At 35.1% G+C, this 20,159-nt stretch overlaps 3 protein-coding genes and 1 non-coding gene across 5 annotated transcripts in view; 1 reads left to right on the top strand and 3 right to left on the bottom strand.

Annotated features, from left to right (window-relative positions):
* The window catches only part of LOC118271582 (RING-box protein 2), a 41,566-nt gene extending 31,399 nt beyond the window's left edge, over nt 1-10,167 (bottom strand). Inside the window, exon 1 of the mRNA XM_035587667.2 lies at nt 9,919-10,167. Coding sequence (XP_035443560.1) covers nt 9,919-10,072 — 154 coding nt within the window. The 5' untranslated portion in view covers nt 10,073-10,167. The remainder of the gene's footprint in view (nt 1-9,918) is intronic.
* On the top strand, nt 4,384-8,562 carry LOC118279046 (facilitated trehalose transporter Tret1-2 homolog). The gene is made up of 3 exons (XM_035598578.2): nt 4,384-4,587; nt 6,693-6,812; nt 6,896-8,562. The coding sequence occupies exons 1-3, from the start codon at nt 4,504-4,506 to the stop codon at nt 8,162-8,164; spliced, it is 1,473 nt and encodes a 490-aa protein (XP_035454471.2). The 5' UTR covers nt 4,384-4,503; the 3' UTR covers nt 8,165-8,562.
* A 513-nt stretch (nt 10,168-10,680) lies between the features above and the next one.
* LOC118272230 (uncharacterized) lies at nt 10,681-19,259 on the bottom strand. 2 transcript variants are annotated; one of them, XM_035588606.2, is made up of 13 exons: nt 19,065-19,259; nt 16,326-16,566; nt 15,969-16,143; nt 15,701-15,855; nt 15,303-15,604; nt 14,875-15,134; nt 14,525-14,723; nt 13,977-14,246; nt 13,698-13,889; nt 13,424-13,579; nt 12,996-13,221; nt 11,992-12,200; nt 10,681-11,540 (listed from the first exon to the last, which is right to left on the bottom strand). In XM_035588606.2, the coding sequence occupies exons 2-13, from the start codon at nt 16,556-16,558 to the stop codon at nt 11,401-11,403; spliced, it is 2,517 nt and encodes an 838-aa protein (XP_035444499.2). In that variant the 5' UTR covers nt 16,559-16,566; nt 19,065-19,259; the 3' UTR covers nt 10,681-11,400. The 2 variants fall into 2 exon arrangements, with proteins under 2 accessions (XP_035444499.2, XP_035444507.2); XM_035588614.2 differs by lacking the exon at nt 19,065-19,259 and adding an exon at nt 16,680-16,697.
* A 292-nt stretch (nt 19,260-19,551) lies between these two features.
* Trnas-gcu (transfer RNA serine (anticodon GCU)) lies at nt 19,552-19,633 on the bottom strand. Its single transcript has one exon. It is a non-coding gene; the product is annotated as a tRNA-Ser (tRNA).
* Between the last annotated feature and the right edge of the window lie 526 nt (nt 19,634-20,159).

Raw genomic sequence — 20,159 nt, 5'->3', positions numbered from 1 at the left:
AAATCTCAGTAACGTATAGCCAAAACTGAGTTCATAGCGTGCGACCACTAACTAACAAGACAGGTTGCCTTAATAGTTCGCGGTCGCAAGTAGATTTTAGTAACATACATATCATAGTATAGTTAACCTACAATAAGATGTATAATACCTATAATAGTAGCACTTAATTTAGGTATTATGATTAAACGCCTTAAATTTAGAAAACTTGACACGCGCAACTATACATTGCGAAGGTAAAGAGGCAGGCGCATAAGGCCTTCGCTACTTTAGATAATACGAATCTGCAATATACATACATTTAATGTATTCGCTACTTGTAGTCTGTCTAGTCCAGTAGTGGCCTGTTAGCCTCCAACGTATTAAGCAACGAATCCACTACGTTTCGGTTACGTAGCGACTACGCACCTTCCACAGCATGATTACAAGTCGGCTACGCATCTGCTACACCTCTACGACGCCTCTACTACGAGCTTGCTACGTGGCGACTACGCGTCTTCTGCGGTATGACTACGACTCGGCTACGTGGCTTCATTTATCGGCTACCCATCTGCTACGCCTCTACTACGAACCCGCTAAAATTTGATAACGCGTCTTTCATAGCGTGACTACGACGCCTCTACTACGAGCTTGCTACGTGGCAACTACGCGTCTTCTACGGTGTGCCTTGGCTACGTGGATTTATTTATCGACTTCGCATCTGCTACGCCTCTAAGAACCCGTTATATGTTGACTAAGTCTCTTCCACAGCATGACTACGATTCGGCTATGAGGTTTCATTTATCGACTATGCGTCTAATGGGCGATTACTACACGTCAACTACGCATCAACTACTAGACGCTATGTGTCGGCTACGTATCTTCCAATTCGTAACTAAGAGATTGCTTCGTATTTACTCTGTCATGTTTATACATTGGGTACGTGACGGTTGTCTTCCTACGACTACGCTACTACGCGACTAGGCGGTGACGTATCGGGTTTTCCACAGCCTTAGTCAGACTACGAGCTACAAGTTCTTTACATATTTGTCTTGTAGAATCCTAATAATACAAGGCCTACAGTAAAATTAAGAGCAAGTTTTAGAGCGAAACTTTACAGCAATTATACAAAGTCATTTAGGTATAAGGAACGAATGTTTACGACTATTAAATCGTAGTTCTTAAACTGTATATTTTTAAATAGAATACCGGTCGTCACCTTCAATTTTCATTCGATATAAATTGAAACACTTGTCAAAATAAACGCTAATAAACACGGTTATTCTTAATTATTATGATCGGCTTACTCACGTAAATGTTTGACGAGAAACTCGACTAGTTTCAAGCCATGCAAGAGGCTCATATTCATGAGCAGCATTTCGCGACACACGACGCGACTACTGCAGTAGCAGCGCGACAATCGCCGCGTCGTGTATGTCTCACGAAAGTTACAATAAAATCACGGTTATTCTTGTAGGAAAATTCAGTAGGTGCATGAACCCATTATCCGTAGTTCATTAATTGTTTTGTAAGACTTATGTGGGCTACTGGGGACTCCGTCAAAACTGTGAGCTGAAGGTCACATTAATTGACCAAGTGTAAAGGAATATGCAAAACATTAGTATATTTTTGTTTACAGAAGGCTATGTGCATTGCCCTTTTATAGCTTTCCATACAGACGTCGACATGTCAACATGTGGAACACATGCTAGGCGATTAGATCAATAAAAACTGTTTATCACACCTAACGATCGAACAGAATGTCCGTAAACAAAATATATTAAAAGGAACTCTCTTATATTTACTTCAAATAAAATGTATAAAAAGTGTGGGAGAGCCATGCTTCGGCATGAATGCGCCGGCTCGCCCGGAGTGATACCACGGCCTCATAGAACACCGACGTGAAACAAAGCTGACGTTGTATTTCGTTATGTGAGTGAGGTTACCGGAACCCTAATTACCCTCCCCAATCTTCCCAATCCCCGAAGCCCCAACAACCCTTAAATTTCTAACCCCCAAAAAGACGGTAACGCACTTGTTGTACCTCATCACGTGACTCGCCTGCTCGTTTATCGGCTTATACCATAAAAAAAAAAACAAAATATAGATGCAAAATAGCGCCTAAATACGACACATAGTTTTCATATTACTTCTCTGGTATTAATTGGTTACATTTTTTCGTTCCATAGAACAATAGTGACTAAACAACCGTGTCTTATGCATAGATTGGAATCACGTGTTCATAATTTTTTAAGACTTTATCGCTGCTGCATAGTTCTTGAAATGAATAATTATTTTTTTTGTTAAACGAACAAGTCATCAAGCTTTATCAACCAATAGTGGAATTAATAAATTACCTGCGGAACAATACATTTCTGCATAATTATAATTAGAATATGTTGTTGCAGAAGGCGTGGCGCGGCTTTATTCCCTAAAGGTTAGGTAGAGGTGAACATAATAATGTTACAGTGATGGTTTTCCTTAGGGGCCAGATTATTGTCATATTGAACACAATTTCAATGTAACGAGCTACTACAATAACTTTCGAAAAACTGGAAAACCTTATGAGTTTTTTTACTGGTACTTGACCAAAAAGGCATTCATAGGCAACTAAAATTAAAACTAGGTAATTCTGTTTGCCATAGACGTCGTTATCAACATCATAAATTATCTGGTTGGCGCTGACGACTCATCTAGAATCTAGACCAAAGCAGTGATTAGTAATAAATTACTCAAAGTAATGACCTGCACACCTTTTTGTTTACTGTTATGAAATGTTGCTGGCAGAATTGTTGTGGTCAGTCAATTAGTGTTTGGTTACCAGAAGAACCTTAGTACTTGTTCTGATGTCTGTCAGTAGACTGCGATTGTGCGACTGGTCACGTGACTGTGTTTAATAAAATAAGGCCCTCAAACATATTATAAGTAACACCGCATCGCTACTTTATTGGGAAATAACTAATAGGTGGTACGTTTTATTTAAATTTCTACCTTGACAAACTATTCTATGACCACTGATGTAGATTTTTTGTAATACCCTTCCATTGTTGCATTAGCTACAATAATGAGGTAAATTGATATGGATACATGCCATGCAATGCGCAAAAGCGTCCTATGAAGAAGGTGATAGGGGCTTCTGATAACAATGGACTGAAAATATAGCTAACTCATACAACTGTGAATACCTAGTAATTGACAAAGCTACATTATGAGGAAAACGCAGATAACTGCAACAGACTAAATTAGAAAAACTATAACAGAATTTTATTGTATAAATAAATACGAGGTTTAAATACCGTCAGCAGTTATATTACTGTGCAAATAGGTATATAAAATTGTACAATAAACGAATGGCTGTTAATTCAAGTAGGCAATATAAAAACCTTATAATAACTATAAAGTGTAAAATTAGACCTTCTTAACGGTATAATTTACTGCGGTGATTCTTATAATAACTGATTATATTATAAGGGTCTATTTTACTACTGCTGAATCAATATTTGTTAGCTTAACAGCAAGGTTAATCTAAATCGTAATCAGCTGTGAATATTTTCTGTATCAAGCATTCTAGTTGATTTATTAATTATTAGTTAAAGGTCTAATCACGTTAGTTGTAAACGCGGCTACTAAATAGGAGGTACGGATTCTACTATGTTGGTAGTATTTATTACTACAAATGTCAAGTCCACAGAATAATTTAGAGTAACGCCCACTCTGCACACACATCACGATATCGTCCAATCAAATAATGTAAAGGTCCTTCATAGTTTCAGTGGCATGAAAACCAAACGTATTATAAATGGTTGTAACGACACATCATAACAAATTAGCGTCTTAATACAAGGAAGTACTCAAAATATTTGAGAGCTATTGTCATCTGTATGATAGTTTTAGGCTTGCTAATTTGAATCGTAGTAAAAAAGCTAATGGACTAATGATATATTCAAATGAAATATATTTCGAGTAATCTTTTAAGGTTTGAGTTATTTTGTTAATACACTAATTTGCCTTTTGTATACCTGAAGGAGCAAGCAGATTTCAGCAGCACATAGCATGAAGTTATAGTTGTCAATTTACTATTGATAAGTTCGATATCGGAAAACTCAACATCAAAGCCCAATCATTCGAATCCAAGACTGCATGCTCTGTAATCGCATTTGGGACTATTAGACCAATGAGCTACTGTTTTAAATAAAGTAATTTTAATATCTAGGTCCATAACATCTGTGCACCACACCTCTAACAATTCTGAATACAAATGTTAGGTCAAAAGCATAGGTTATGGTTACAGCCATAATACCTATTTACGACGTAATTTTTTTTCATGTACTGAAGATTGTTTTGAATCGCACAGCCTCCAGCCAATCAGTTTTGTGAATCAATTTGTGCCCATATAAATCGCAGCGAGTGTAGCGAGGCAAACTCATTTCTACAGTAACTTATGACGAGAACACATAGTGCCGTGGTGTCTAATTATTACAAGTGTTCAGTGATATTCTATGACCAGTTCAACTTACTACCACAATCATGAAGATTTTAATGAGAGCGGATACCCATTACAGCATTCAGTACACGAGTGAATATGAAAAACCGAAATATACTTTCTCACAGGTAGGCAAAGATATTGGATAATAATTTCTGACAACTGCATCGTGTCAAGATAATTTTTATGGCCTTTCCGAATCGGATTTTTTTAATTGTATGTAAAATACGAGCCTCATTATTTTATTCTACAAACACAATTGTGACATCAGTTAATATGCAATTAATATTTGAAAATACACGAAAAAAGTCAAGGAACGTATCCTCAGTTCTTGTATGATAGTTGTTAATTCAGCGAAGTAAAACACGAGGCGACCAATTGTCTAGTTAATTAATCTGTTGCTACTTGCTTAACATTCAACTCAGTTTGGTTCACTTGTAACTCTTAGAAATACAGTTATAACGTGTTGCAAATTATGAGTGAAATTAAAATTCAATTAAAATTTTATTTGATGGGATTTCAATTTAACTCTTTTTGAGTATTCACTTTAAAACAGAATTTCTCGCATTTATTCCGTTCAAAGCATGAATCGCGATTTTTACGGCGCGTTACGTTATCGACTTGCTTTAATTTTACTATAATAACAAATGAAATCAACGAAGCCTATGCTAGGCCATGACTAAAACTTGGCAATAAGTACTTTTTCAGTTACATTTTAGAAGCAAATCTATGACAACCATCAAGTTTAAAATTATTATAGTAGGTATATAATTGTATTAGGTTCACCCCCTATTATATGGGACTTAAAACACAAAACAATGGTGAAAAGTGGGTGTACATGGTGTAGCGGCATTACGTGTCATAATGTGACATACATAATTGTGTGAAAGTTAATCTATTTTATAATTAAAGTATCTGATAATATGTATATCTATGTAGTGTCCCCATCTCATTATGGCATCTTCAAAACACAGTTTGCTAACTTTGGATTAAAGGAATGACTATGTGTAGACAGTCTAATTCGTGGAGAAAAAATTATAGATCCCTTTACCTGAGGACTATTCATAGAAATATGCATATTCTACATAATATGTAGAAATAGAATCTGCTAAGTAAAACCTTTAGTATAAGGCATTAGTATAAAGTACATGAGACATACGTATTGTTGAAATCGTCACAAATTATATTAGGTACATCGTAGCTGAAGATGTTAAATTCTGCAAAGAATCGGATTTCGTATGTAAAATAACATTCATGCATTTACATAGATCACTCACGATATTTAAAAATAATTAAATTATAGCTTTAAAGATGTAAAATGCATTAAAATAATGCAGCGTGAAAAATATGTCAAGCAAAACTTTATTGCGTGTATTTTACGTTACGGACATAAATTTTATGTTAATAATAACTAGCTGTGTCCTTTACTAATTAGCATAATAAAATACCTATATGGCAGTAAAAGTCACACAGCATTACTATGAATTTCAATTATTTTTATTACAATATAGTGACCTCTCAGATACGGTGCTTTTTTTTCCTCAAAAGTAGACTCAGATAGTTAAGAGTACGTTCACTCTTCGTCTGTCATGGTAACCTACATACTATGGAATAGATAGCCCCAGTTTATTTGAATCAGTAAATACTACATAATGCCTTTAACTATCAGAATCAGAAATTGGCGAGAAACATTATCAAGTTATTTGTCTGGTTGCATTTTCATATTATTATTTAAAAGCCTGCAAGGGTAAATATACATATAATTATGCAATGTAAAAACATTCCCGATCGCAAAAGCAATCTTATTACAATGTCCATTTATTTACAGTGACGATGTGTAAGTGGACCCAATCAAAGTCAATGATTGCTTAAATTAATAGAAGTCGGTTTGCGTCGCATCGCACACGCCTCCCTGCAAATAACGTCATGCCTGTAATGAACCGAAAATATCGCGAACTTGTTACTATTTGCGTGTTAACAATTGCCTATATCATTGTTGATACTTTTCATAACAGTTGACAAGGTAGACATACATGTGTCTTCTTTTTCTAGACAGAATACTGTTTGTGTATTTAATTATAGGCGCCTTATAAAGGTACTTCTTAGACCGCGAACCAAGGATATTAACCCTGAAACTGGATAAGAACAATGATGACAACATCATGATTATTATGTGGCGCAAGATAATAAACTTATATTCATAATAAATCAAAGTTTTTTTTTCACTTTCCAGGTCCTTGCTGCGGTTGCAGTGTCAATGGGCTCTATGATCATCGGTTTCTCTTCCGCGTACACATCTCCAGCCCTCGTGACCATGATGAACAGTACTGTCATTTCAGTCACGGAGGAGGAAGTAATAAACTAGTTGATATTTATAAAGTATCTGTTTGTACTTTAATTGACGTCCTTAATTAAGATACATTTTTTTGTTAACAGGCTAGTTGGATTGGAAGTTTGATGCCGTTAGCAGCACTCGCGGGTGGCGTAATTGGCGGTCCGCTGGTAGACTACATCGGCCGACGACGAACCATTTTGTTTATCGCACCCCCATTCTTCCTCGGTTGGATCCTCATAGCTACTGCAAGGATAATACACTTGGTGCTGACAGGACGTGTTATTTGTGGCTTGTGTGTCGGTATCGGATCACTCGCATTCCCTGTATATCTAGGTGAAACTATACAACCTGAAGTACGTGGTACGCTAGGCTTGTTTCCCACCGCTATTGGAAACATTGGTATATTAATTTGCTACGCTGCTGGTAAATATCTAAACTGGTATGAACTTGCATATCTAGGAGCAGCCTTGCCTATACCGTTCTTCATTTTAATGCTTATGATCCCAGAAACGCCTCGTTGGTATATATCTCGCGGACGTAATGAGGAAGCCCGAAAGGCACTACAATGGCTTCGAGGCAAGAACGCCAAAATTGACAACGAAATCCGTGATATAGCCCTTGCAGACGCAGAAATGGGTAAAGAGGGTATAAAACTCAGGGAACTTTTCAGCATTAAATACATGAGGTCGATCTTAATTTGCTTAGGATTAATGACATTCCAGCAATTGTCGGGAATCAATGCAGTAATATTCTATACGGTAAATATATTCAAAATGTCAGGAAGTTCGGTAGACGGTAATTTGGCTACTATTATTGTAGGAATAGTTAACTTTGTGTCAACGTTTATTGCCACCGCACTGATAGATCGTGCGGGGCGCAAAGTGTTGCTTTACATATCTTCTGTGACGATGACTATTACGTTGGTAGTTCTCGGAACATTCTTCTACGTACAAACTGACATGAAAATAGATGTATCTACTCTAGGGTGGATACCACTGACTTGTATTATGGTTTACTTGTTGGGTTTCTCTCTAGCCTTTGGTCCTATTCCGTGGTTAATGATGGGTGAGATTTTGCCGGCAAAAATAAGAGGAGGTGCTGCTTCAATTTGTACTGCATTTAATTGGCTATGTACGTTTACGGTAACTAAAACGTTCCACAATATCTTGGTCGGCATAGGACCGGCCGGCACGTTTTGGTTGTTCGGATGTATCTGTTTCGTGGGACTTTTCTTCGTTGTCGTGTTTGTTCCCGAAACACGAGGAAAGAGTCTCGAACAGATTGAAAACAAACTCTCTGGTAGAGGCAGCACGAGGACCCGAAGGATGAGTTCCATCGCGAACATTAAACCATTACCAAATGGATGTTAGTTACTGGGAAGACTAAACTTTGGTTGTGAATGTCGAGCTATCTAAACACAATTGGTTTTTCAAAATTGTAAAGACACTTTTATTACTTAAAATGTGTGTGTTTTACTTAAATACAGGGAAAGCATATGCTACCTCAAGATTGGAGTTATATAAAAATTTATACACTAAAATGACATTAGTAAAAACTACTTAATTAATTACACATTTCATTTAACTCTCTTACATTTAAGTAATATTACCGTTATGTAACCAATCAGATTGTAAGCAACCTACTTAATGTAAATATCTTTGTTTTTAATTTATTTCTATATTTAATGTAAGCATTCTGTTCTACCAAAAACTGTTAATTTAAGTATTAGATTATGTTTTTAGTTAAGCTAAATACATTTATTTTCTAGTGAGAATGTTTTATTTGCACCTTTTATAAGTAGTTGTTTCTTATAACATTGCATTATTATAATTATAAAAGAAGTTTCTTGTTGTACTATTGATTCATTACATTTTAAAGTTAAGTTGGTGAATCAATTAGGTACATTTCATTAAATATGATGTAACCTTCAAAAGCATTTATACAAATAGATATTTATTTATACTTAACCAAGTAAGAAAACTTACATATTTATAAACTCCTGACAGGAACATTGATCTAAACAAGACATATTAATTTTTCTATTGTATCTTATTATAATGACAATCAACAGGTTAACAATCTTCAGATAACCGAATGTAAGCCACTGAACAAATTATATAACATGGATAACTATATAACACATACTACATGCCTCGGCAAAATATATTAGAACTAGCTTCTACCAGTGGCTTTGCCCACATTCCCATGAAATAAAAATATCCTGTCAACCAAGTCAGCTCATACCCCTGTCTGTCTACCAAATGTAATCAAAATCCGTTCAAACAAACTTTCACATTTATATTATTACTCTGAATTTTATTGTGGTATTGGTTGTTACCATGGCATTTGATCTGTTACATAAAAATTACCTGCTACATTTTTTTCTAAATTGGTTAATTAACCCCTATTACGGTACTGATCACACCCACTGGGCCTCAGTGGGTCCACACCTCCATTTATATTACTTCATTCAAGTCAGAATGAGGAAGGAAAACAAAATTGGCAAATATCTTCATCGTGTTTATTGATTGATCCATGCCATTTAGTTTTTTCAAGGACATAGACAGGATAAGTGATTTATGCTAATAAATGTCACAACTAGGGCAGTGTGTTTCATATAACTTACGACAAAACATTTTTATATTAAGAATGTTGTGTTTTATTACAAACTTAACAATGTCTACTTCATAGGAACAAGTCAACTAATTATATGTGAAAATAGTCAAATCTGTGAAAGGAATATATTAAGACTACAGTGTATAAAACTATAACAATGTAGCTAGTTCTATGACATCAGTTTTAACTCATTTGTTAGACAATATAGATAAGGAAAATAATATGATCATATTTGTATGGATTTCTTGCCAAATTGGAAGCAAATACATACATACAGCGCTATCAAATAATTTTAAATTCCATTGTAAAGTACCTTAGTAACTGTTAGGTTGAATTTAACGTAAGAAACATACAAAACATTGTCATTTCGGTAACAACATCGATTGTTATAAATATGTAGGTAGACATGGATTTTGGCTATAGAAACTTGTTCGAACACAGTAGGAATTTAGTTTAGGATATTGTATACAATTATAGTTAATTATTGAATAAACTTTTGGTAACTTACCCATAACTTGGACGCGGCAAATAGCGCAGGTATCACACTCCACATCCCAACTCCACATGGCAACAGCGTTCCACTTTTTCAAAGTAAACATTTTATCTGGCTTCTGTCCGTCGTTGTCTCCTCGATCAAAGGCATCACAATCTTCTCCGGACATTTTAAAAAGTAGGTAATTTTATTATAATTTAGCCAATAATACCCCCAATTCACTTTGTTTTTATTTACTTCAACTTGTGACGTTTACGTATAGTCTATTTACGAAGTTCGCTTTGGAATAAATTTTGAATGAGTTGTCATTTTTCTATTGTAATAAACATAAGAGTTTAGCCATTTTAAAAAATCAGTTTGTGTAAATTTATATTAAATTAAGTTTTTCTTTATATACAGCTTGAATTTGTTTTGCAATTACGAACACAATTTTTTTATAAAGTATTTTGCGTTTTACCTTGTAAACGCTCCGCGTAACGTCATTAGGCTACGTTCCATTTTTCGAATGAAAACGAACTTCAACGATCACTTCGCGTTACAATACTTACAATAATAGAAACTAAATAATTATCCACTTTTGATTTCCTTTTAACCTTTAATAATTTTTCTTTTTATATTTTTTCGGTTCAATGTTTTATTTAATTAAATAAAAAAAAAATTGACAGCATTTGCTCAAATGCAGCATACCTATTTAGTTTTGGACACCGGAAGACAAAAAAAATTGTTCTAAAGACGACGAAATAGAAGAAGGGCAAAAGCTACTTAAAAATAAAACTATTTTTGTTATATCACTATTTATTTATTGGTAAAAAACGAAAACAAATTACAACACTTTATTTGTAATACCTAACATAAACAAAACCTATCACTGAAAGCGTTTAACATTATAGGTACTGGTATATAATCTTTATTTAATATATTAAATTCTTTAATTGTATGTATAATATAACCTACAAGTATATCTCTATAAATATGTTACAAAAAAGCGTTTTATAAATTTAATTACATAAATAAATAAATTCTATAGTAGTAAATACATAATATATTAGATATTTATCACGTGTAGGTGAACTTTGTTCGAAGGTATTCAATAACATCAATTAAGTTAATAAAAAAATAAGCATTCTTAAAGCATGGCCTAAAGATTAAAAAAAAAAATGTTTTATATTGTACCCTGTGCATTAACTAAATTGAATTAGGTAATTGACGCTAAAATAAATATGTATTTGCACAATATTATATAGATAGATACATTTATATTTTGATTGGTAATCTTAACTACTAACATTTACTTAACAACATTTATACTTGGTATATTTATTTATAATTAAAAAATAAAGAATTAAACCTAATAAATACCTACATTATTCACTTACGAATTCTGGGTTTGAAATGCATATTACTGTCTGTTGTCATTTTGATTTGTTACCTATAGGTTCTAACTAAAAAAAATATTAAAAATAATCGGTAGGTTTAATTTTAATGTGTTAGAACTAATTATGAACCGTATAGTGTTAGATATAAGGCGGAGAGTAGGACGAGGAAGCTGGCTGCGAGGCTGCTAGCTCCGTTGTAACATCCCAGCTCGTCTACTTGAATCGCATACCTGATGTTGTATGGGAATCTGCAGTTCGGATCTGAAAAAATCAAGTGTTGAAAGCATTTAAGTCTAGCGTGGTCTAGACTGAAAAAAATAATAGTAGTAGAATATACCTATAGGTCCTATTATGTTCTATTAGGTACTATATTTTTTTTCATTTAACTAACTTTCAGTTCAGTAGGTACTCTACCCTGAAGGCTACATTACTTATACCATGTTCTCTAAAAGTATTACAATCTGGATAATTGCACATTACACCAAATATTGCGAATTTCCATTTTTTTTTTATTTTGACCAATATGGTCGCCTAATTAGTTCTCAATAGATCCACCACATAATACGCATAAAATATTGCCCGTTTAAAAGCACTTTAATATTCATAGTGGTTATGATTACTATTTATTTATATACTTTTTGTATCTCCAGCAAGCCGGAAATCCTGATGGCACGGGCCTAAGTCAAGTGTTCATCAGTGGGGTTGTTATTACCTGTGCACGCGGCAGATGCAGACGAGAGTCCTCCCGCTGCGAGCCCGGTATCAGACTCTACCGACATATAGAACGGAGGACAAGAGCTGGTGCTGTCCCAGCCATCGCATAGATTCTGCATGCCGATCTCCACGTTGCCAGTATTCAAAGTTTGACATGTTATCGGGTTATTTTCACTGCCTTCAATGAGCACTGTAGAGTTATCACGTCTAAAAAGAAAAATAAATACGAATTAAATACAGGCTTTGTATTCCTTTATTTTTTTCTGGATTATAAGAGCAGAAAAACCACTTTGTAGTCAGCAATCAGCGCTGCCCACCAGAGGAGCAACAAATTACTTAAATTCGTAACAGTACGTTACAGTTACATGCAAATTGGGCGTTTGGGCTGAACCTGTTAGGGGTTTTATAATTAGCCGTACATATTGATTCTAAGATAACAAGTGTCTATCATAATATCTCTTGTCTACCATGTACTGTAATACCATCTTTTTTCGACGATCTATGAGTAGAAGAATTCCTAGTAAGACACATTAAAACCTAAGCATCAAGTTCCGCTGTTTACATCCGTAAGTGTTATCGCAAAACAAGCAAGCTTCCTAAACATAATTTCTTTGTTTCTCGAAAGTGTTCATTCTATTCATGATTAAACTATAACATAAAAACAATTCTTGGAAGTAGATAATACCGAATCCGGTAATCATAAATGTGTGTTAGCTTATCAAGAGTAGGTAACGTTATCATTCGATAAACCTCGTTATATTGGTCGAGTGCTCGCAAGCATAACTAACAAACCAAATGGTCTCGAGTTCGATTCTCGGATCAGCCAAAGTATTATTGAGACATTCAGATTTCGAAAAATTTCAGCAACTGTAGCTATAACAATAGGTTCACTTTTTAGTGAACACTTCCACATGGGACCCATAGTAACTGGCGAAAAGTGCATGTGCATGATGATGTTGGTGTGATGAGTAAGTGACGTGCTGTTAGTTTACGTTTGTTTACCTGGGCTGTTCAACAGTTCGAGAGTGACAAACTACGAGACCTCCAATTCCACTGCTGGTGCGACTGACCCTGATCCTTCTGTTTTCATTGTAACCGAAGAAGTAGTTAGGACTTATTCTGTAGTAATTCACGTATCCAGGCTCAACGTAGTCGTCAAATGTTCTAGCACCAGATGATCCTCCGGTGAATGAGACACCACAAGCAGGGTTTACGACTCTTCTGCCAACTGTTGGACAAACAAAATCATTGCAATTTTTGTATTGTATGTGTTTGATCAATAAAATAAAATAAATAACATCTGATAGATCAGAAAATTTAAATTAAAACACAACTTATGTAGGTTCTTTGTAAGTATTTTTTCAACTTATCCAGAACACTAATGAGACTTATGTATGCAGCGGTTACCAATAATATAAAATCTAACTTACTGGATTGAATTCGCTGTAATATGGGAGCCATGGCAGTATCCACACCAGTTCCCACAGAGTTGAGGGAGACCGTGAAAATGTCTTTGTACATATCACGCACGAATGAATATAATGAGTCGAACTGATTGGTAGTGGTCGCGAACAACACTCTTAGATCTGAAATAGATTTATCATTCAATAGATAATTTTGTAATGTCATCATGGTGGATCTGAGGTAAAGGTCCATCAATGAAGTCATTACTGGGATGTTTGTTATAAAAGTTATTTAACTTACCAGGAAGGGTTTTGTTTATGTCGTTAGCTTGTTCCCAAGCACGGTCAGAAATCGGTAAGTTGCCATTGATCAGATACAACAACACTGAAGAGTTTCCACCGACGTAGTTCCTTGAAGACTCGTCAACAACTCTTTGTTGCATCATCAGCTTAACGTTTGACAAACTATTTTCAAAACTGATTCCCGCCGTCACTATGGATAAAAATATTAATAAACTGTAATGCTATGCGACAAAAATGGATTTTAATAAATGTATTTATGGTAGAAGGAGATTCTTACTTGATGTGTGTCTTAAAGCATTGTATTCAGCATAGAAATCAGCAGGAGAGAAGGTTGTATTAACTACTACACTTCCATCAAAGGCGCTCAAAAGAGTGATACTGGATCCGAATTTGCCGACTTCAATAGAGTCTACCAGGTATGCGATGGCTGGCATCACAGTCTGGTACTGCCAGGAGGAGTCCAACACAATGTACAAATTGGTCTTAGTGCGGAAGTTGTTGCTCTGTGATTGTGACGCATCACAGTTCAAGTCGTTCAAAACATCATCTGGAATAAATAATTAATAAAACAAAAGCATAACTTTTAAACTGGATTAGTTTTCCCTCTGCAAATACAACCAAATTAATTAAAATGAAGTTAAAGTACCTGTACCAATTGTCAAATAACAATCAATCATCACATAGGAAGGTATAAAAACAATTGTAAACTGGTGTTAAAGCAGATCTGTTTAAGTAATTAATATTTTTTATTTATTCATTTATTTCAGGCTTCATAGGCCCATATAAAATACTATAAACTAATACATTAATTAATGCTATACTCACTGGTGTAGGATCGCAGATTGGTGACGGCGCTTGTGACGAGTTGATCAAGTCCTCCAATAATAGTGCCACGTAGAGGCATGTTAGTGTCCAAGGCGGCGGCGAAGGCATTTGTTTCAGAGACCAATTGCTCATTGGTTACAAATCTGTTTAAGGATTCACGGCGGTTGCAAGCACGCAGGTTGGGGTCCAAAGCACCATTCTGTGAAGTGTATGTAAGTATAACTTTATACTATAGTCATATGGCAAGATTAATATGCTGTAGCTATTGTTATAGTCATATCAAGTCATACAAGGCACTGGTTATATTGTGGTACGCCCGGGTAAAAATACTTCGTTAAAATAAACCTTACCCTAGGTGAGTAGTACATATCCAAGAGCTGTGAGAGTTTCATATTGCTGGCAATTCCCAATTGGGCAACAACATTGCTACCAAGAACAAATCCATCGATACCTCCTCTGATCTCAGGGTCTGTCATCTCAACGTTAATGCGGTTTTGCAACATAAAGTGTCTGCGAGCTTGAGTACTGTTCCAGCCACCAGCAGTACCAATTGAGATAGAGCTGCTGCCTCGCTCGGTTCCTTGAATGAGAACGGCTTCAGCCAGATCACCTGAAAATTTACGAAATATTATGAAATTATGAAACTTTTGTAAAATATGCCAGACTATGTTGTTATTTTAGGTACTCTATGTGTAACAACAGTACATTGCTTCTTAAAAAAACGAAAATTCAATAATAGTTTTGGATAAAATTCTACACTTCAATAAACAATACTCACCAGATAATGTGGCTGGGAACAATGAATTGACAGTTTGCTGAACATTCCTGTAGTTAACTGGACTGGCATCCCTGACCAGCTGCATGATGTTGACTACTTGTGGTTGAGCTCCCGTTGCAATACCGGCGATCAGGTTTCCTGCAGACACGGCGCCCCACGGTGTGTCCACCACACCACCCAACAGAGGACAAGTGCTCTCAGCCACTTGTCGCTCAGACATGGATCCGACACCCATGTTACCGAATTCCACGTCATTGTTAGGATCGTACTGCCTCATCTTTCCGTTCTTGTTAGCGGATCGTCTGAAAAAAGGTTTTAACTTTATAACACCTGTACCATAATTTAATCTATCTTTCTACAATAGTGGCACTGCGGCAGTCGAATAATATTATACTTACAAGTCGGATGGTTTCATAATTTCGACATCGTCGCTAATAGAGCGACCGGATCTCGCAGTTCTTAGAGCTCGGTATTGGGATAGTTGACTGCAGCTGCTTTCGTCACCTCGTACTCTTGTGTCTACAGTTGTCGAGAGCATGTGATGAAGAGCACACTGGAACGTATCACATAAACGTATAAGAAACATGGTAACTAGGTTCAGGGACCTATCGATCTCCACCTCATGATGGAGTCTTATTAAATTATACAATGTTACATTATTTCTACCTTCAAAACTGAGGGTAGTGTGTCAGCACTCAAAGTAAGCCTGTTTTCAGGAAGAAGCTTGGTCAGTAGCAGCCTGTTACGATGGAACGAGTGGAAAGTTGGGGCGAACGGAAGCACGTTAGCAGAAGCGACCGAGTTCTCTGGTTGATGGAACTGGATACCATCTTGACGATATCTGGAATGAAAACCATGCAAGTTAATTTCTATAGCACTTTATTATGAGGTCGCTAAAAGTATGGAATACATAAAAAATGCGGTAATTTTGAGTTCTGATAACAAAACTCACATGTCAAAAGTACAAAAAAATATCATCATAGGTAGTCTGATCAGCACAAATAATAGAATAAACAGACTTACGTGTGAAGCAGTAGGGTAGTTATCTCTCTTAAATTCAATGTGGTAGTGTTATCTTCTATTTTACGTATAACGTCAATGAGGACTGGCATAGTGACTGGTGGTAAATTGTTCCTGTCCAAAAAATATGGACTGCTGTAACATTCACTGAGTGAGCTCGCAACCCTCGTCTGTGCTGTCTCCTGGCCGCTCACGCAGCCGACCGCGGCTACCAAAAATATTGGTAACCAAATCATCTTGATATCTGAAATTAAAAAAAAATATACTTAAATAACTTGTTACTTAAAACAATAACAATACCTATCAATAATCTCAAAAGCTTGAATTAAATTATCAATAAAAATATTTCCTCATTACCTCTGAGCCGTTTTCAAAAGCTAAACTATTCATAAAAATAAATTATAAGTTACTTCGAATTATAAGTACTTCAGTAAGCACTGGCACAGTGATTAATCCAACGTCCATTAATGCGGGTGTAACATTTGTATTGAAGATATACTTAGGTAGTGAATAGCAAGATTAAGATAAAAAAATGTCGATGACGATTTTGTTGAAGTATTTCACAACGTATTTTATCAGTACACAGGGAGCGGCCACGGAAATTAAAATCTATTTTCATTGTTAGTACTTCAGTTTTTAACGTGAATCAGATCTAGAAACGATGTCCTATCGGTCATAACCAGTCTTTTGTGTTAGTTCATGATTCATCGGAAATTCTTCCGTTTCCACTTGACTTTTCACTAGACTAGCATTAATCGTAGAAATTTAAATATCTGTTTCTATTGATTTCTACCAGATTAGACAACATTTTACAAAAAGCATCTGAATGTCTCACAACTTCAAAGACAAAGTGAAGTTTTACGGCACAACAATTCTGACCAGTATTTAACCTGGTCACTGCTAGAGCTATAACTTTGCTAATCAATCGTTTTAGGTCCATCTATTGGTGGAGAAAGTGGTCCGAAATGGCTATTCATACGATCTTTTATTTATTTTGCAATACCTGAAGGTGTAATAAAAATATAGGTAAAGGGTAGGTACACTGCACTACAAAACATTTATCAAGTAAAAGCCCACTACTTAGTGTATTTGTTCACACCATGTGACATCTTTCTCTGAAGCTTTGTTAAAAGTGTAGGTTCCGTTGAAATTACCTATATGTATATGTATTTGAAAAGACTATTCTATGGTAGAGTAAGGTGTAGAGAGCTCATTTTTAATTGACTGTTATGATAAGCGGTAGGTACGCTTCCACATTTTCGGTTTATATCCATCATTGATTGATCTATATTAAGGTTCAGGATTGTGATAGGTCCAATGGAAGTCAATTTTGCTGACAAACTCTAATAGGTACTCCGTAACAACTATTAAGCATTTTTATTTATTCAAAATTGACAACCGGTACGAAATTTCTATTCTAGACTAGTCGATGTATGTTCCTATTTTATGTCAATATCATTATATTGATACTGCTCGTGTAGGGTACTTTTATAGATACTCATTTTGAATACCGTACCTCATTGGTTGAATATTTTCAAATACTATTTGTTAGCAAAATAATATTTATTATTAAGTAGGTACTTGGGCCTCATAAGCGGTATACAAGGAATATTATAGTACCCCTTGGGGGCTTAGGAAAATAAAAATCGATCGAGATGTATGTTATCATTTTTCTGTATCTATCATTAATGGGTAAAATCTAAAATGGGTGAATGAGTTTACTTCTAGCGTAAAATTGTTAATGAGTACCTATACCTTAAGGTTATTCTTATCAGAAAATGCAATCAAAATTAGAAGGTTGCCCAATTGTACCTAGGTATTTGTTTGTTCGCTCTACTTTTGATAACGGCAGCTATATTATGTGGACACTGATAGGGCGCATTTTCATGAATCACGTATGAATTATTTCTGAAGTACTTTGGTTCTGTTAACGATAACTATGTTAGTACTACCTTTGGTACTAAACCGTTTACTGAGAACTACTTAACACGGATTCCGGTTTATTACATTTATGAAATTAATTTGAATTTTCTTTACACATAATTGTGTATTACCTATCTACATGTATTCTGTTATCAAATCTAAGTAGATGTGATCAACTGCTTTATATGTGACTTTGGTGTTTATCAAATGACACATTTATATTGCCTTTGTAGTGACGCCTGAATTTTGGTAACTTATCAAAGTATTTTGTTCTAACTGGACATTGTTATTCCAATAGACCGTACCTACATATTACGTACGCCATACCACCACGTGCCGTATAACAAAGAGCATCATTTGAAATAAAGAAAAACAGTTAAGGAAACGGTTTTAAAAATGCGTTCAACAAGATAACAAGAAATTCGGTACGGTCTTTTATTACAGATGTCTTGGACACAGACAACACTACCTATGTCAAATTTGAAAACTTATTAAAGGTAGGTAATTAGTAAGTAGGTAGGTATATGACAAGGTTACAATTTTCATACAGTGCATAATCAGTTACAGCTTGGTAATCTGTTGGTAGGTGAGATAATGACCAATTTACTTAGTGAGTGTTCACGTCGAACGAATCACTGAACAAATTACATTACAGAGGTAAAAAGATCAAATATTTCATTAATTGTCACGTTCTCATTCTCACTACGATCGATTATTAAAATGCGATAACATTTTCCGTCGCGATAAGTTTGTCCTATTTATTATATTAAAACCTTCAAAAACATCGAATGTTTCTATAGAACAATGATAAGGACTTACATTCGAGTAAAATCACCGTGTGAGCCTGCAATCCTTCTGTGAACCAAACACAGTATGTAACAGTTTGAAAAAATATCACATGTCCAATTAGACACCACTAGAAGCAACTATGATAGTCTAGTTAATTTATTTCACTATAACACGGCACACAGTCCTTGCCTAGTTAAGGCGCGGCCAACACTAGCAACTTGTAAAATAAAGGGTGCCAGGTACCTGATAAGATAATGAAAACAGGTCTAGATAAATTCGTAACAAATGATAGCCATACGATGCTGATATCAGTTTTCGCTAGCGATTACAAAGATAACACCTGATTATAGACGGGACTTGCTCCCGAGCCAATAAATAAAAACTTACACAATTTAAAACATACCCATAATTTCAGTAATACTTTAAAATTAAACGAATAGTTCTATTTTTAATACTTTTATTTACCAAACAATATGTATAAAATGGTCAAAAAATGGTAAGCTGCAACAAAAATAATCGACGAGGATGGGATTCGAACCCACGCGTGCAGAGCACATTGGATTAGCAGTCCAACGCCTTAACCACTCGGCCACCTCGTCTTATGACATCAATGGCAAATTTAGCGACTACAATGAATTGACCTTGCTTTTATTTAGATAATAATTTTACTACAAAATTAACAAACTTCTAAGTTAAAATCATTATTAATTAATCTAATCAAGATAAAAGCGTACTTATTAGGTATTGTTTTATGAACAAAAAGCATTTTGTATTTATCTTGTTTACAGCGACATCTATGTTCAAAACTGTGCACTACGTACTGTTTGGTTGTCGGAGTGAAATGTAAGTATGTTAGGAACCTTTGAAATGTTATAAATTACAAAAAAACTGGCAAATACGATTTTTATTAAATTTTTGAATTTATATTTTTCTTTTTTTATGTTATAGGCGTGAGTAATGTGCGACATCTGTTGAATTTTCTGCCTAACCTCTAAGTGAATCTTTTATTATATGATCGACAGATGGCGTTAGTATAGCATATCTTTAGTTTCTATAGTTGTTTGTAATCGTTTTGAAACGGAATCACTCTCTTACAAAACGATTTCTTCGAAATATAATGAAAAT

The sequence above is a fragment of the Spodoptera frugiperda genome, chromosome 15, assembly GCF_023101765.2.
Source record: "Spodoptera frugiperda isolate SF20-4 chromosome 15, AGI-APGP_CSIRO_Sfru_2.0, whole genome shotgun sequence".
Classification (NCBI taxonomy): domain Eukaryota; kingdom Metazoa; phylum Arthropoda; class Insecta; order Lepidoptera; family Noctuidae; genus Spodoptera; species Spodoptera frugiperda.
Note: the sequence above shows the minus strand (reverse complement) of the source record. Positions and strands in the feature narration are given on the sequence as shown.

Bases quoted from the DNA above. Each gene is read 5' to 3' on its own strand.
- LOC118279046 (XM_035598578.2), top strand. From the start codon at position 4,504: ATGAAGATTTTAATGAGAGCGGATACCCATTACAGCATTCAGTACACG. The intron at 4,588-6,692 runs GTAGGCAAAGAT...TTCACTTTCCAG, and splicing joins CGAAATATACTTTCTCACAG to GTCCTTGCTGCGGTTGCAGT. The intron at 6,813-6,895 runs GTAATAAACTAG...TTTTGTTAACAG, and splicing joins TTTCAGTCACGGAGGAGGAA to GCTAGTTGGATTGGAAGTTT.
- LOC118272230 (XM_035588606.2), bottom strand. From the start codon at position 16,558: ATGATTTGGTTACCAATATTTTTGGTAGCCGCGGTCGGCTGCGTGAGC. The intron at 14,247-14,524 runs GTGAGTATAGCA...TATTTATTCCAG, and splicing joins CAATCTGCGATCCTACACCA to ATGATGTTTTGAACGACTTG. The intron at 13,580-13,697 runs GTAAGTTAAATA...AATCTATTTCAG, and splicing joins CATAAACAAAACCCTTCCTG to ATCTAAGAGTGTTGTTCGCG.